The following is a 15,472-nucleotide window of genomic DNA, read 5'->3' on the forward strand; positions in this document are numbered from 1 at the left end:
GCCTATCTTGGTGGACTTGTTTGATGCTGGACATCCCACAGGAGAATCGAAGTGGCATGAAAGTACCTATATATCACCAAAAATAGAATATTGGTAAACTCTGTACAGAAATTTGTTTCACAATGGCAAGTTAAAAAGGAAGTCAGAGAAAGTTTTGTTTAAAATTGAAGTATGGTAGAAAGAAACCTTTGAGCATGGAAAAAATGGTCAATTTGTCAATTTTAGATGTTAGGGGTACTGAACTACCTCCTGAACCTGAGAAGCCATTTCCTAATGATTGCTGTGGATCAGGATGCTCGCCTTGTGTTTTTGATATATATGAAAGAGACATGGAGTTATGGAGAAAAGAGTGTTTGTCGACCAAGCATAATAATAATAACAAATCTTCATCTGAATCAGAGCATAATGCTTCCCTGTCATTAAGCAAGTATACCTCTCTTGAACTCCAGTCAGTTACTGAGCTGAACACTGATACATCAAGTTATCGATTCAAACTTCCAGAAGGTACATCACTGAAACTAGAGGTAGGACAGCATTTGTTGCTCAGGTAATGTACAGGTCCAACTTTTATTCATACTAACATTTAAGTTCGCCTTTCTGTGAAAGTCTGGGACAGGAGCATTTATGTCGTGAGAGGTTAGGAGGTGCCACTTCTCTTACAGATGGCTGGCAAAGTAGTTTGTTGTTGGAGGGTGTTCTATTCCTGAAGGTCAAAATGCACCATTTGAGTTTAAGGATAACTTTGATTTCATTTTAATGTTTAATGTGATAATTTTTAATTTTTTCAGCTCTGTAAATTCTAATTTCAGGTCAAAAAAGGAAGACAAAATTGTAACCAGATCATACACACCAATAACTTGCAACCAAGGACACTTTGATGTAATCATTAAGGTACCATTCTGTGAATTCTGTCCCAGATTAATTTAGAAAAGGGCATATTCCGTTTATGCATTCTTTACTATGTATTTTAATTATTGCTAAAATTTCACATCCATTTTTGGATTCCTTGGTGAAATCATGAACATGAACTGATTTCTGATCCCAATTTTGAACAGGTGTTATTGGCTTAACAAGATATTTTAACAATTTGATAGTTCATATATGCACATGATTGCAAAAAGTCCTTAGCAAGTCACAGAGTCAAATAACAAAAAAGGAGATCACCCTTTTTGTCAGTCATCTACACAGTCAACAATTGATTTTCCCAAATTTTCAACATGAAAAAAAACTCCTCTTTGTTTTATAGCTTTTATTGTTTTTCCTGATGACTTCTCTGTTTTGTCTTTTTTTCCTACCAGCTGTTTATTGGTTCTCAAAATAATGTAGTGTAAGGTTTATCTATCTATATAATCTTTGTTATAAAATGTTAAAAGGACTTTTCATACCAATTATTAATACAGCGGTATCAAAATGGGAAAATGTCTCAATGCATATCGCAGTGGTCTGTTGGAGACATGGTTGAATGGAGAGGGCCTTTTGGCAAACTCAAGTACAAACCAAATGAGGTATAAAGTACTTTGTGGAGACTTTTAACTCACTTTTAAACAATGTAATAACAATATTTATGCAAATAATATGCAAATAATATTAAATGAAATAAAGAATTTAACCAAGGTTTGTGTACATTTAAACAATCTTCAGTGCTACTTAATGGTGTCCAATGTTTCAGCCATTTGGGTGACATAGAAATGAAACGGTAATCCATTTTTTCCTTAAATTTGGTTATTAAAGACAAAAATCCCAAGCTTCATAACCAGCTTTGTAGGAACAGCAATCATATTTTGGGCCTTGTCATTTATTTTCTTCTCAATCAAGACTCTGTTGTAAAGGAAATTGGGACTTTATTAGCCTGCTTGTAAGGGGACACTGCCTCCCCAACAACCCTATGAAGGACACAGGGAACATCTTAATTTGCTATTATTGGGAGAATGAGCCACCTAGCCCCCTCCATGCTCTTTATATGGCCCTGATAACTGAATGCTGCCTCATTCCATAAAATAATATAGAAAAATATGGAATGTTAAAAAATATTATAGAAGAGAGTAGAATATAATAAAATAGAAGAGGCAAGTTTGCAATGTTTAATTTTGCTTTTTTGTGCCAAGTAAATTCTCGTTTTACGAGGTGTCAAAATATTTCCACCATATTTTTAGCTGTGTTGCCTATATTATCTATCCTTTATTTTCAGTATGACCAAGTAATAATGCTAGCTGCTGGCACTGGTATTGCCCCTATGCTTCAGTTAATCAGAGCGGTTCTTGGTAATGACAATGATGACACACGTTTGACACTTTTGTATAGTTGTAAAAAGGCTTGTGATATCCTGATGAAAGATCAGCTTGATGAGTTCAGAGCGTTTTGGAATTTTAATGTCACATACTTTCTAACACAGGTATATTCTTTGAACCCTAATTATTACCTGATAAATCAATGAGTCAAATAAATCAAAAGTAATTAATTTGGACATGTGGCAAGCGTTTATTTTTAGTTACAAATTCTTACCCAAGACTTATTAAAATTCATCATTTGGCAGTTGAAACATTCCCCTCGATGTCAAATCGTCTTACTTCAAATTCAAAGGAAAGCATCAAAAAACCATATGTTCTCATTCTTTGTACATAACGAGAAAATCAGTGTTGTTTGAACGAAATTCAAATTAGAGGGGGGGGGATGCCTTGTCAGTTGCTTCCGTTCAGGTTTTTATTATTTAGGAGCTGTAATAGTGTTTGACACTTATTGCTCTAAAACCGCTCGAATCTCACGGAAAGTAATAAATTTTTTGTTCATCTATTCTGACCAGGCATAACTTTGGATTTTCAATCTTAACATCTTGCTTTTTATCGTGAAAATAACCCTGAAGACTTCGTTTGAGTTTTAAACGCGTGCATTTTCACTTCCTCGATAGACCAGTTTAGAAGACGACCAAAGCTGCATCAGATATGGAGATGTTATCCTCAATACAAGAATAGATAAGGATTTTTTGTTGAATATTCTACCCAAGGCATCTGACCGCACAAAAATCCTGATATGTGGAACGAAATCATTTGACAAAGACATGATAAACTATGCTTTGAACATAGGTTATCAACTGGACGAAATTTTTATCTTTTAAAGTGGTTTTCTAAATGCATCATAGCAGTCGCATTTCCAATAGATTTTAACAGCCTTGTGCCAATTATTGCGTTTTAAGCAAAGTACGGCTCAGTTTTCGCCTGTAATTATCAGTATCTCAAAATCATGGTTTTTGTAATGTTATTTTGCAAGGGAAGTTTTCATCTGACATAATGAAATCATGTTTTGTTCAGTGAACGCATTTGATTTTAGGCCAGAGCTGGCAAGTTCGCATTATACATTATACATAACCTCCATTGGCTCATTGGCGGATTTAAAGGGGGCAACTAGAGGAAGTTGCCCCTCCTTCGACGAGTTGAAACAAGTCTGGCGCCCTCTTTTCGGAAATTGTGCGCCCCTTTTGAAAAATAAGAATCAGGGCTGAAAAAGTCACAAATTGTATAACATTTTTCAGCGCCCCCACCACCAACTTCCCCTCTTTCAAGTTTGCTCTGGATCATCAGCCCCTGCATTGGCTTGTTTTGCGTTCACAGCATATTAATTTAGCGATCTGCCATATTTGGGCAGCTGTTTACTTAAATGAGAAGAAAACTAAAAACGCAGCAAATGATGTAACTGGCCAATAGAACGCCTCAACTCCAGATCAGTCAATATTGCAATCTTTAATTACACTCGGCAATCATAGGGTAATTAAGAACCTGTCGTGTTTTCAGTTTAGTTGCGAAGTATAAAAAGACATGAATATTTCATGTGATATTAAAGTGACCAGAGGCAATATTTTGCCTTTTTTATTGATAACTGCTTTCCTTTTGTTGGGTTGAATGTGGTTTTATTTACATACATGGTTACGTCCTTAGAGGCTAAAAAATCCATAACAAATTCAATGTTATTGTCGCCGTTCTTTATTTTTATTCCGAAGTTCAACAGTCAGACCCCTCCCCTTGTGTACAGGATAAGAGGAAATCTCCTGATCATCTTGTAGGAGAAAGACTTCTTTATTTTGCTTTCAGATCCCCGTTGACACACCGATTTATCCACTGAAGCATCTTAAAACTGTATATGTGCATATTCAAATGATTCAAATTTACCGTTTAGCAAATACTTTGAATACGGTTTGACAAGCATTATGTTTATGCAAACGAGTGATTCGATTAAAATTAGGGATTTATGTATAGTTCATAGAATCATTTCTGGCTATGACATTTAATTTTATTAAACGCAGTTGATCGTTAATTTCGTTGCCATTATCACTGTACATTTGGTTTATTCCATATAAAGACCATAAACAATTCCAACAGCAAAGAAGTCATGTCCCTGGTGGCGATACTCAGCATAATTGTCAAAATTGTTGTCAATGAGACACAAACTAGCAATCTTCACCCCTTGGTTGCAAATCTGACCAATGTGAACAAAACTAATGATTTTGTACCTATGGTAGTTCAATGCTTTCACTTTCTCCTTTATCGATTCACTTAAACTTTTTGCTACCGTTTTGCAAAACTCCGCGCGATAGGTTTTCCCGTCAAGATTCTTTTCAAACAGATCTTTGATTATATTTCGTACTTCACACTCATTGAAATACTTTCTAGGCTCCATTCGATAGAGATCGAGATTAATCCGTGGCGCTGGCGGTTGGCTGGCGCTCGTTAGACGAGATGACGGATTCGTGAACGGCGATCTGCTTGAAGAGTTCAGATAACGCGGTATTCCCAAACTACTCTGGGTAGCAAATGGCCTCAGACTGTACTCCATCTGTGGGATGTCAGCATGCGAAATGACTATACTTCCTTTATTTTCGAGCTTCTTTTTCTCAGCAACGAGAAAGACAGCTCTTGCTTTGATTTTCCTTGCCAATTTCTGTGCTCGTATCATGCCATAAATGCTATTCATGTTCTTTGGGCCACCGTCGAGGTATTCCATTGCCATTTTTAGCAGAATAATGCGCTGCTGTGGTCCTTCTTTTGCTGAAAGTACGGTTTGCAACTACTGAAAAAGTTATGGATTCACAGACGACATAACAGAGTTTAACAGCGACCAAGTACCTTTTGTGCACAGTCAAACATATACTATTGGTGCATGAATAATTAAACAGAATATCTATGTTTACAATGGAAAGAAGATTCTTTCATTCAGTACTGTAGGGCGCGCTTTCAAGGCCATTATAGATTTTATTTTCACGTATCATAGCAGAAAAAAATAAGATCAAGAGAATTTCGTGTAAATGTGAACAGTTGAGCGACATCCTTTTGTCGAAAGACATTGTGAGACAGGTTGCATCAAAGTTCTGGCATTGTTAGGCAATTATTGTATTGAAGCAGCGAAAATTGCTAAACAAAACAGTCTGAATTTGCTATGATTGGAAATCTGACATCTGTGTTCAGGAAGATTTATATTGAAATGAAGTTACTGAATTGCTGATATAATAATAAAATTTGTATTTGGAGTCATAGGACGTAAAAACATTCTTTTTTGTTGATTTTTTCTGCATAGTTGTAGTTTCGAAAACGTTTCGATTGCTTTAGCTGTTTCCAAAAGAGAAATTTGTTCGATTTCAGTTTGTTTTCGCATCCGTCTGCAGCAATAGTAATAACAACCTGTTCTAAGCTACGCAATGTTTCTGTCTTATTTTGTATTTCTGTCGAATTTCTTATGTATTTCTTAAACACCTACTTCTTCCTCCATTTCTTTCTTCATACTCCATGTTGCGCCTTTGAAGTAATAGAAACACTGCTTCTAAAAAACTGACTTTAACATTAGTATACTGTGCTGTAGTGAAAGGGGACCTTACGCCAATTTACCCCATTTATAGGGGAATATGTAGCATTTACTAAAGTTGAAGCATTCCAAGGTTGCAGGGAAACGGGGACACCTATGTGAAGTAGAACGTCTAAGAAAGTGCCTGTTTATGAGTAGCAGTACCCAATAAGTACTGTCCGCGTTGTAACTGTCATGCCTGTTTTCACGAATAAGGTTGCACTACAGTACTTGTAGTTATAGAAAGGTTCTAGCCAGCAAAATTTAGAGGTCAATGTAAGTCATACATGTCAATGACAAAGCTGGACAAGTTGTCAGAAATGCTAAATGGGCAGACATAGAAAACTGACTTTTTAAGACGTTCCCTATGTCAGCATATGAGGGTGGCGTATTTGTCCACCCGGTCCTGTATTAATCACTCACAATAAGTGATATTAATCATGTGATCAACGTAATGAGGCGATGACCAGGTGGTCTTTCCTGTCGAAACAATGGTTACTATGATTAATTTCTTTTTTTTGTTATGGCAACCGTACGGTTCCTTTCCAATGTATTGAATCTATTAATTGCGCGCCCGTTTTTAAAATCAAATCAAACCAAATACGCCATGGAAGGTACATCAAAATTTCAGTTTTCTGAAGCTCAACGCGATCTTCTGGAAAAAGCCTACTCAGAAGGACTTATATCAACATCAGATAGGTTTCCTGCGGAATTTGAAGGACCGGCTGATTTGTCAAACTTTCTGTTAGCACTGTAGATAAGATTTGTTTCAAAGCTTATGGCTAACTGTGAAACGTAAAAACAGTTGTCCTTGGTTTTGAGGAATAAGTCAGGAGCTCGTTGATCTCCAGTTATGATAGAAAATGAAAGAAAGACTAAAAATCCACAGAGAAAAGGTTAATGTACTGGTTTAAAGAAGGTGGCTATGAGTAGCAGTACCCAATAAGAAAATGATAGAAAATGAAAGAAAGACTAAAAATCCACAGAGAAAAGGTTAATGTACTGCTTTAAAGAAGGTGGCTGAAAATTTCAATGCAGAATGTACTGCGACCTTGACTAAGATGCGCTTTGCAGCCAGCACCAATATGCAGAAGAAATTTTGGAAGACAGAATTCAGTCAGGTGATCGGCTTAAGCTCAATTAAACACATCTTTGCAAGCTGGAGGCGCTTTTAAAGAACTTTAAGGAAAAGGTAATGATGTTGGAAACAATTCATTTTTCGATTTTTAGTTAAGCTTCAATTTCAAATTTCAGCATAACAGAGGTAATTTACATTTTATAGCCTTAGTTAGTGAACAAGAAAAAACTTTACAACGTAGAGCGATTCAAGAAAAAAGAGTTTTTGTCCATTGCCTGTTTCAGAAGTTGTCTGTTGTAGGTGTCAGCATGCCAGAAGATCAGGATAATTTCTTAAAGACTTACTCCTGCGATAATGGTGTATTAGGCAGTACATATCACGAATGGTTATGTTATTTGGATAGTTTGGAGATAAGATACTGTCATGTGTTAATCGATAAAGAGAGAATGACACATCTTAATGAGTGTGTTGCTGCCGAAGATTCTATAAGAGCTCATGGAAAGATTGACAAGTGGGACTGCCTTGTATAATTTTCAAAGAGACTGTATTTCTGTTAGATGTTTTCTTATTTAAGTTTTGTCAAAATTGGATACGAAAAAAATCAAAGCCATGGTTTCTCCAGCAATTATAAGACAAAAAACCGTGTACAACATCCTAGACAGTTAGTAAACTCATTTGTGCCTTCGAGGGACGTATCTGGAAAAGTTATAAAGACCGAGGTTTGTCGCCAGATGTAGCTAGCGGCCTTATTCCAGAAAAATTTTGTAGCCAGCAACAACGTCAAAAAGGGTTTCTGGACGAAAACAGAAGGAGAAGTGAAAAGTCTGGTTCAAGTTTCACTTTTTCAAGCTTTTCTGGGTAACAAAAGTAGCTGAAAATATTTGGCGGCATATAACCTTGCAGAGTTGGCCCAATTGTGGAAAAGGTCGGTAGAAACGTACCGTAAATACTGGTGAATATGTCGAGATTTCAACAATACCGGTGTGTATATCGTTGGTGCAATCCAAAGTAAACTTTCGACCGAAGTCTTCATCAGTAATCTATATTATTTTTATTACACTTGGAGTTAGAGCTTTTGATAGTATATATATATATATATATACTATCCTCTTCTAACTGATGTCCTTATCCTCTTCTAACTGATGTCCTTATCCTCTTCTAACTGATGTCCTTATCCTCTTCTAACTGATGTAGCAATCCTATAGGCAAGCCACGGTTTTTGCTTCTTTAACTCCATAATAATGATTTTGAGAAATTTTCAGCGTCTTTTGTAATATTCTAATTCCGTAAGCTAAATGAAAAAATACGTGTTTTCTAGCAATACAGAACATAACACTCCTCTTTTGACAACTTCTGATTCTGAACACAATTGTATACTATATCCGAACATAGGTATACAAATTGGTTAAAGCGGTTCGTGTCTATATGCTACACAGTATATTGTTCCCAAAAATGTTATTCTCGTAATTTGTGACTTTGGAATGTACTGGCTGGCAACCGTGTTGCAGGCAGACGTTTCAGCACTTTTTCGAGGAGCGCCAAGTTTTTGCTCAGCAGCGAAAGTTTTTTTGAGCGCCACGCCAGGCACCACTGAAGTTCTACATAGATAATAAGAACCCCAAATAAAAAAATTTCCTTCCGCCACTATTCTCTTGACTCACATTGTCATGACAATGCAATGAAAACGACGAAAAGTCTGTTAAAAAATTTCGAGACCAAACTCTTGGGGTATCAAACACCTGGTATTTTTTGCTCCAGGGATGACATTGCCATACCAATTTTGCTTGTACTGTACCATTTCATTGGACAGCTTTTGAGCCAGTAACTTTTTGGCCGTTATCGCAAAAAGTACCAATTCCCCTGTTCTGAAATCAATTTAATTTAAATGTAAAGCTGTGGTAACCATGCTCATGATAGGCTGGTGAGCTGATTTTATAAATCATTGTATCATTTCGATATAAAAACATCAAGAAAATATCAAATGCCTTTGCAATATTTTTAGAATAAGCATAATCATTGTAAACAAGATTGATATTTTGAATACCAAAATCAGTGCAAAATGAACGCAACATTACCTCGATCTGTCTCTTCTAGCCTACAAATGCAATCTAAATATTTACAAGACAAACGTAACTCCAATTATTGAACCCAATCAAATAAGTTATAGAAATACATACTTGACTGGAAGACAAGGACACAACGAGACAAGGAAGATCAAAAGAGAGCATAGTTATTCTGAATTGAGTTGAATCATTGTCTACAATATGGTACCCTGGATGCCAGAGCCTCAGAGAGTCAAAGGATGAAGAACGGGGGAAGAAATTGCTAAGGAGAATGGAAGAGGAAAGGAGAGAGACGAGGCTCTGGCACCCAGGGTAACAATATGGTCAAACTTGAAAATGTCGACCATCTCGACAGAAATAGTTTGAATGAACAACATTGCTAAGTTTGGTCAAGGCTAGAATTGGTCGTACCACGATTTCAAGCAATAGAAGCAAAGAGCATCGTTAGAATCTATTCATTTACCGAATACGGTAGTTGACAGGTCCAATCTTAATGTTCGTACGAAAACATCCACATAACAATCCAAGACAACAATGCCGCCCACCAGATCTATATGGAGACGCCAGATTTCTAACTACTGCCCAGAACAAACGCCCCAATGATTAATATCAGTAGCAGCAAATTCAAAATGACTAGCATAATTTCTAGCGATAAATTGTCAGCTACCTTTGGTATCACTGCTTCATCACCGACATTCGTTGAGCCAAGCAATATACCAATCATCAGGTTAATGGGGATCAACCATAGTGATAGCAACTGAATGTTGTTCTCAAAAATGTCCCTTATTGGTGCTTTTGCTGAATGGAGAATGGCAGAAGCGGATGAAAAACAAATAAGGGCTGCAATACCTACTTTTGTATTCCGAAGGAAAAAGACAATGGAGATGCCCATTATCAGTTTACGCATCATTTCTAATACCTCCCAATACCAACATTTGTCGGTATAATTTTCATAGAAGAACTTCAAAGCGAATTTTGAAATACCTTCTTTTTTGCCATCCTCCAAGAAGGCATAATATTCCACTACTAATGCCCTTTCATTGTCAGATATGCCCTCTTCATTGTCAAATATTTTGCTGGCATCGAGTGTTTTTAAGTGTTCCTTTGTAGATGGTCTCTTAATAAAAAGTCACAAAAGTACCAACATTGCTAATAGTCTGGGCTCTTAGCACAGTATTTGACTTGAATTGTGCAAATTGTGATACCAGCATGAAAATTGGTACACTAGGGCAATTTCACAGGCTGATGACGATGCCGAACAGACACAAGCCGGAAAATGCCCCCAAGTGCTATTTTTAGACTGGGGTTCTTGGCCTCAGTCCTCGAATTGGGCCAAACTCCATATGTCATTACTGATTTATGAAAAAAGTAGGAAAGGAAAGATTTAGGTGCATTATCATATATTAAAATATATTAAGAGAAAAGGACATGAAAAAATGCCCCTTTATGCTATTTTTAGAATATGAAATTGGTACCCATGTCTCTATTTAGGCATTCTTCTCTAAATAATTACTCTCTTTTATATGAATATGAAATGTAGCTTTCTCCATTCTTTCAACAAACTGAAAAGTAATACGAAAAGATGTAATTGACAATCTTACCTCTTGATGCTATTTTTAGGATGGGGTACTGGAACCCAGTTCTTGAATTCGGGTCTTACCTTCATAGTCTAGGCTCTAAGCACAGTATTTGACATGAATTGTGCAAATTGTGGTACCAGCATGAAAGTGAGTACACTGGGGCAATTGGACACGTTAATAATGATGCTGAGCAGACACAAGCTGAAAAGTGCCCCAAAGTGTTATTTTAAGACTGGGGTACTTGACCCCAGTCCTCAATTTTGGATTTCATTCATACGTAGTTAACTAAAGTTTAAAATGAGCACGAATGTATAGGTTTAAACAAAATTCTACACGATAAAGGTATAACACAAAAACAATTAAAATATTACCCTTGATGCTATATTTAGAATGGACTACTGGAGCCCGGTCCTCTATAAGCTTTCTTTTATAAATCATTACTATATTCTGTATGAATACGAAATAAATTAAATATTAAATCTCTGGATTGCTACTACTCCTCACAGAGCCCTTCAAGAAAAGCATAGAAGAACTACCTATTGAAGTTTGGAAAACACAACAGGCTAGAAGAATCAGTGCAATTCTATTATTGGTTTACTGTTAGATTCAATGCTATTGTTGCTAGTTAAAGCAAAAAGGGAGTGAAATTTTCACATGTTTCTAAGTGCCCTTCATTAGATTGCACCTTGGGTGTTTAGCCTTTGTCATACAAACTACTCGCGCTGGCTGCCAATATAACATCAATCGTACTTGAAAGTAGCCTATAATTATAACGATTTTGGCCCCTCCGAATATGCTCGAGTTTGAAAGTTCAGTAAGGGTACTTTGGATAGTCAGCATTTCATACAAATTGTATGAGACTTTCAGAGGTAGCGAAATGTGAAAGTCACATTTTCTTGTACATGTGATAAATTGCATTGACCTTCAGAGACAGGAAACGCGTACATATTTAAACATATCGCTTTATGCATATATTAACTGCGTTTTTTCATAATATTTTTCGGTGATTGAAAAGTTGTATGAAGCTACACTTTAGTATTTACATCAAAATTAGCGATATTTAACAGTAGATGAAAAAGTCGAATGAGCTTGGATCTAAGTATCCCATTCAGAAAAGAGAAACTAGGCGGAATTTTATCTCTCCGTTATATTTTAGTGTATCACAAAGTATAGAATGCTAGACTTTTTATGTTAAAAACAGTAATGACTATTAGCTTACAATAGAAACAAGTCTAAAAAGCGGGTCTATCATTTGTAGCATCTAGAGGTAATATTCTACTTTTTTCTAAAAATACTGTTTCGTTAACCAAAAAGGTAGACAGCCATGCTATCATGTTTACGTCAAAAGCAAGTAATGGCTTGTAGAAAGTGTTTACATAGAGGCCTAGAGGCAACAGCCATAATCTAAAAAAAAAATCAAAGGATAATATTGTTTCTTTGTTATACTTTTATCGTGTAGAACTGTATTTAAACCTATACCTTCATGCTCAATTTAAACTTTAGTTAACTACGTATGAATGAAATCCAAAATTGAGGACTGGGGTCAAGTACCGCAGTCTAAAAATAGCACTCTGGTGCATTTTTCAGCTTGTGTCTGTTCAGCATCATTATCAACGTGTCAAATTGCCACAGTGTTCCCATTTTCATGCTGGTACCACAATTGGCACAGTTCATGTCAAATACTGTGCTTAGAGCCTAGACTATGATGGTAAGACCCAAATTCGAGAACTGGGTTCCAGTACCCCATCCTAAAAATAGCATCAAGAGGTAAGATTGTCAATTACATCTTTTTGTATTACTTTTCAGTTTGTTGAAAAAATGGAGAAAGCTACATTTCATATTCATATAAAAGAGAGTAATTATTTAGAGAAGACTGCCTAAATAGAGACATGGGTACCAATTTCATATTCTAAAAATAGCATAAAGGGACATTTTTTCATGTCTTTTTCTCTTAATATATTTTAATATATGATAATGCACCGAAATCTTTCCTTTCCTACTTTTTTCATAAATCAGTAATGACATAATGAAGATTGGCCCAATTCGAGGACTGGGGCCAAGTATGCCAGTCTAAAAATAGCACTTGGGGGCATTTTTCGGCTTGTGTCTGTTCGGCATCGTCATCAGGCTGTGAAATTACCCCAGTGTACCCATTTCATGCTGGTATCACAATTTGCACGATTCATGTTCTGACAGGCCAGACTACAAAGGCAATGCAAGTGGTAATATCAGTGATCCATAAGTGCGATATGATGACGTAAGGCAAGGAATTCGGTAATCACTTTTCAGGTACGACAAGTGATGCATGCAATGTCCATTGAATTCGCTGATGCAGAATCTGTGGCAACTCTGTGGCAATACTTGGAAAATGCGACTGGAAATGTACGTATATGTAGCAAACATAAATAGTGCTACAGTCCTTAAGCAATACTTGCCGCAGCCCTTCATTTTACCTTTGAACTGGTGGTATGTGCCGCGAAAATAGCAAGACAAGTAGGTATACTTAATAAGAAAATATGCAAAAAACAAGGCTGGTACAAGAGCAATTGTGATGAGTGAAAATCTGAATTCGTCTATTGCATTCATCCTCCAGCTGGAAATGATGCAGTGCAGAGAGGGAATATGCGAATGATTTCCATTGCAATGCAATTAAATATGTTCATAGTAGTTGCAATTGACTTAGACTAGTGGATAAAATCAAGTGACTTAGGCACAAATGACTCCGTACAATATTTGATAGAATCCAATCAGAATTTTCCAAGTAGAGAGGATGATATCTGCAAACGTTCTTTCCCTCCCATAAGCTGGATCATCGTTGCTTCTGCATTAGTCACTCGGTGCTAATCTGATTTTCTCCGTTAATGTTATTATCCAGCAAATAAAGATAAAACCAGCAACGTAACCAACAAATTGCAACACAGCAATGGCCCTTGAAGGGCATTTATTACATTTTCCAAAGTTTTTCATGAACCCCTTGTCACAGACTGGACACAAATTACCAATATAACCTCGTTCGCAAGTAGCGTTCACACCTCCGAGGCAGGAACCCCGTATTTGGCACCTGTGAGGAGTGGGCATGCTACAATTATTCTTGATTGGTCCTCGATCATAATCATTATTCTTTGTATCAAGATTCTTCATAAAAGATAAAAAATAATTCTTACACGATTTGTTTGATGCTGTTGTCATAGTATCCCAAAACATCCAGTAGCCTCTTGCTAGTACTACGTAGTCTCGTTCACATGAAAATCCCTGCTGTGTGCATTTTGTACATTCCCCAAAGCGATGAACCCTTGTGTAACCATCTAAGCAAGGACAAGCACGATACCCGGCTAATGCATTGGTAGCAGTGTCTTTTGGTCAGGTTAAACAATCCAAAGGACCTTTTCCTGGAGCTTTTTTAAGAGGCACAAATTGGCCACGAGGACATATTTTGCAAGATGTGCTTGCAATTTCGTTCTGAAAAAACCCGCCTGCCGGACAAGGAATACAAGTACCACCGCACATTTCATTAATGCATTTGTCATGAGCACCAATGGGACAAGGTCGACAGCGAAAGTATACATCTTTCTTGTGATTAACATTGCAGTCGAAGCCATCTCCTTGTAAAGCAGTAAATGACGTTAAAATTTCTAAGCTTTCTGTGGGACTGCACATCACTCTCGCTCTGGTATGAGCAAAGCTGGTACTTTCGCTGATATGGTTGCAACTAACATATATCCATATATCTTCGAGTCGTTATCCATTTTATTCAATTCCAGAGCATTCAAATACCTTAATCAATTGTTTCCAAAAAGGAGTAAAATTTTGGCAACTGCTTTATATCTTCAAAGACACCATCTAAAGTTTGAATATTATTTTGAAATAGGGAAACCAGGTGCACAGTCATGTTTTTTAACGTATCGCGTGGAAGCTGGACTAACTTGTTTTTCTGCATATATAACTCTGAAACAAACTTTAATCCGGTAAAAGCATTTGAAGATATTTCACTGATGTTATTGTTATTCAAAAACAAGGCACTTAGCCACGGTGAACCTGCAAACGAAAACGGGTCGATTTTCCTTAAACAATTATGCGACAAATCCAGACATTGGAAACGAACGTTTTGTAAATTAAAAGACTCAATACAATTAGAGCTAAAATCTAGATTTCTGCAGTTTGCTTTTAGTTATCTACTCTCGTAATATTGTTCAAATTCAAAGTGAGATCTTGTAGATACTGTATTCCACTAAAGTCAGGAACTTGGACCAGTGAATTGTTACTTAAATCTAACCATGCAATTTTTGCAGTTTTTTTGCAAAATGCATTTTTTTGAGCTCAAGAATTTTCCTCTAGGAAGATTTGAAATAAAATTGTCTCTTAACCTGGGACCATGGAGACGAAATAGGCAATAAAATGCACCATTGGAAATATTATGGAGACCTGTGTTTGCTAGGTTAAATTTTCCCAACCTAGAAAATGGACAAAATTCGTTGTCTTCAATCTTTCTCAGCACTTTGTGTGAAAGGTCTATGCTCTCAGCTGTTTTTGGAAACAAAAAAATCCTACCATCTAATTCCATTCTGTTGTCATTTAACTTTATTTCACAAAGAGTCCTTGTTCTTGCTTTTTCAAATATCTCATGAACCGCATTGATGAAAAGGAAGTTGAAGGAAAAGTCAATGGTAACAAGATTTCTTGGAAGTAAGATTGGGGGCGTCAATGCACATCCTCGCAGGAGCAATGATTGCAGGTGAAAAATCGTTCAAATGAATCGTATTTGAGTTTCAAATATGGATTATCAGAAAGATCAATGAAACAAACCGATAACGGTATTCCTACCGGCAATGACATCAATCCAATGCCAACGCAACGCAAAATTGAGTTATCTGACAGCTCGCTGGACACCTGGCCGTAAAACAGGACACGCTCAGTATTAAACTTAG

General features: G+C 36.6%; 3 protein-coding genes across 4 annotated transcripts; 1 reads left to right on the forward strand and 2 right to left on the reverse strand.

The window, feature by feature from the left end:
• The first annotated feature begins 194 nt into the window (after positions 1-194).
• LOC135695067 (NADH-cytochrome b5 reductase-like) lies at positions 195-4,377 on the forward strand. Of its 2 annotated transcripts, none has more exons than XM_065214016.2 (5): positions 195-547; positions 810-891; positions 1,401-1,505; positions 2,189-2,392; positions 2,906-4,377. In XM_065214016.2, exons 1-5 carry the CDS (start codon positions 195-197, stop codon positions 3,110-3,112), a joined length of 951 nt encoding a protein of 316 aa, XP_065070088.2. In that variant the 3' UTR covers positions 3,113-4,377. The 2 variants fall into 2 exon arrangements, with proteins under 2 accessions (XP_065070088.2, XP_088971502.1); XM_089115376.1 differs by having other exon boundaries at positions 2,189-2,261.
• LOC135695071 (dynein light chain Tctex-type 5-B) lies at positions 4,336-5,127 on the reverse strand. Its single transcript, XM_065214021.2, has one exon. The coding sequence runs from the start codon at positions 4,996-4,998 to the stop codon at positions 4,336-4,338; it is 663 nt and encodes a 220-aa protein (XP_065070093.1). The 5' UTR covers positions 4,999-5,127.
• A 1,947-nt stretch (positions 5,128-7,074) lies between these two features.
• Positions 7,075-15,108, reverse strand: LOC148957450 (uncharacterized). The gene is made up of 4 exons (XM_089115337.1): positions 15,096-15,108; positions 14,717-14,863; positions 13,382-13,906; positions 7,075-10,089 (listed from the first exon to the last, which is right to left on the reverse strand). Exons 1-4 carry the CDS (start codon positions 15,106-15,108, stop codon positions 9,539-9,541), a joined length of 1,236 nt encoding a protein of 411 aa, XP_088971463.1. The 3' UTR covers positions 7,075-9,538.
• Positions 15,109-15,472: the final 364 nt, after the last annotated feature.

The sequence above is a fragment of the Rhopilema esculentum genome, unplaced genomic scaffold, assembly GCF_057945365.1.
Source record: "Rhopilema esculentum isolate cy_ngs unplaced genomic scaffold, ASM5794536v1 HiC_scaffold_27, whole genome shotgun sequence".
Classification (NCBI taxonomy): domain Eukaryota; kingdom Metazoa; phylum Cnidaria; class Scyphozoa; order Rhizostomeae; family Rhizostomatidae; genus Rhopilema; species Rhopilema esculentum.

Excerpts from the sequence above, each read along its gene's own strand:
- LOC135695067 (XM_065214016.2), top strand. The coding sequence starts at position 195 with ATGGAAAAAATGGTCAATTTGTCAATTTTAGATGTTAGGGGTACTGAA. Across the intron at positions 892-1,400 it reads ACTTTGATGTAATCATTAAG|CGGTATCAAAATGGGAAAAT; the intron begins GTACCATTCTGT and ends TTATTAATACAG. Across the intron at positions 2,393-2,905 it reads TCACATACTTTCTAACACAG|ACCAGTTTAGAAGACGACCA; the intron begins GTATATTCTTTG and ends CTTCCTCGATAG.
- LOC135695071 (XM_065214021.2), bottom strand. The coding sequence starts at position 4,998 with ATGGCAATGGAATACCTCGACGGTGGCCCAAAGAACATGAATAGCATT.
- LOC148957450 (XM_089115337.1), bottom strand. Across the intron at positions 13,907-14,716 it reads CAATATTACGAGAGTAGATA|CAAAAGACACTGCTACCAAT; the intron begins ACTAAAAGCAAA and ends GTTTAACCTGAC. Across the intron at positions 10,090-13,381 it reads GAAAATCAGATTAGCACCGA|TTAAGAGACCATCTACAAAG; the intron begins GTGACTAATGCA and ends TGTGACTTTTTA.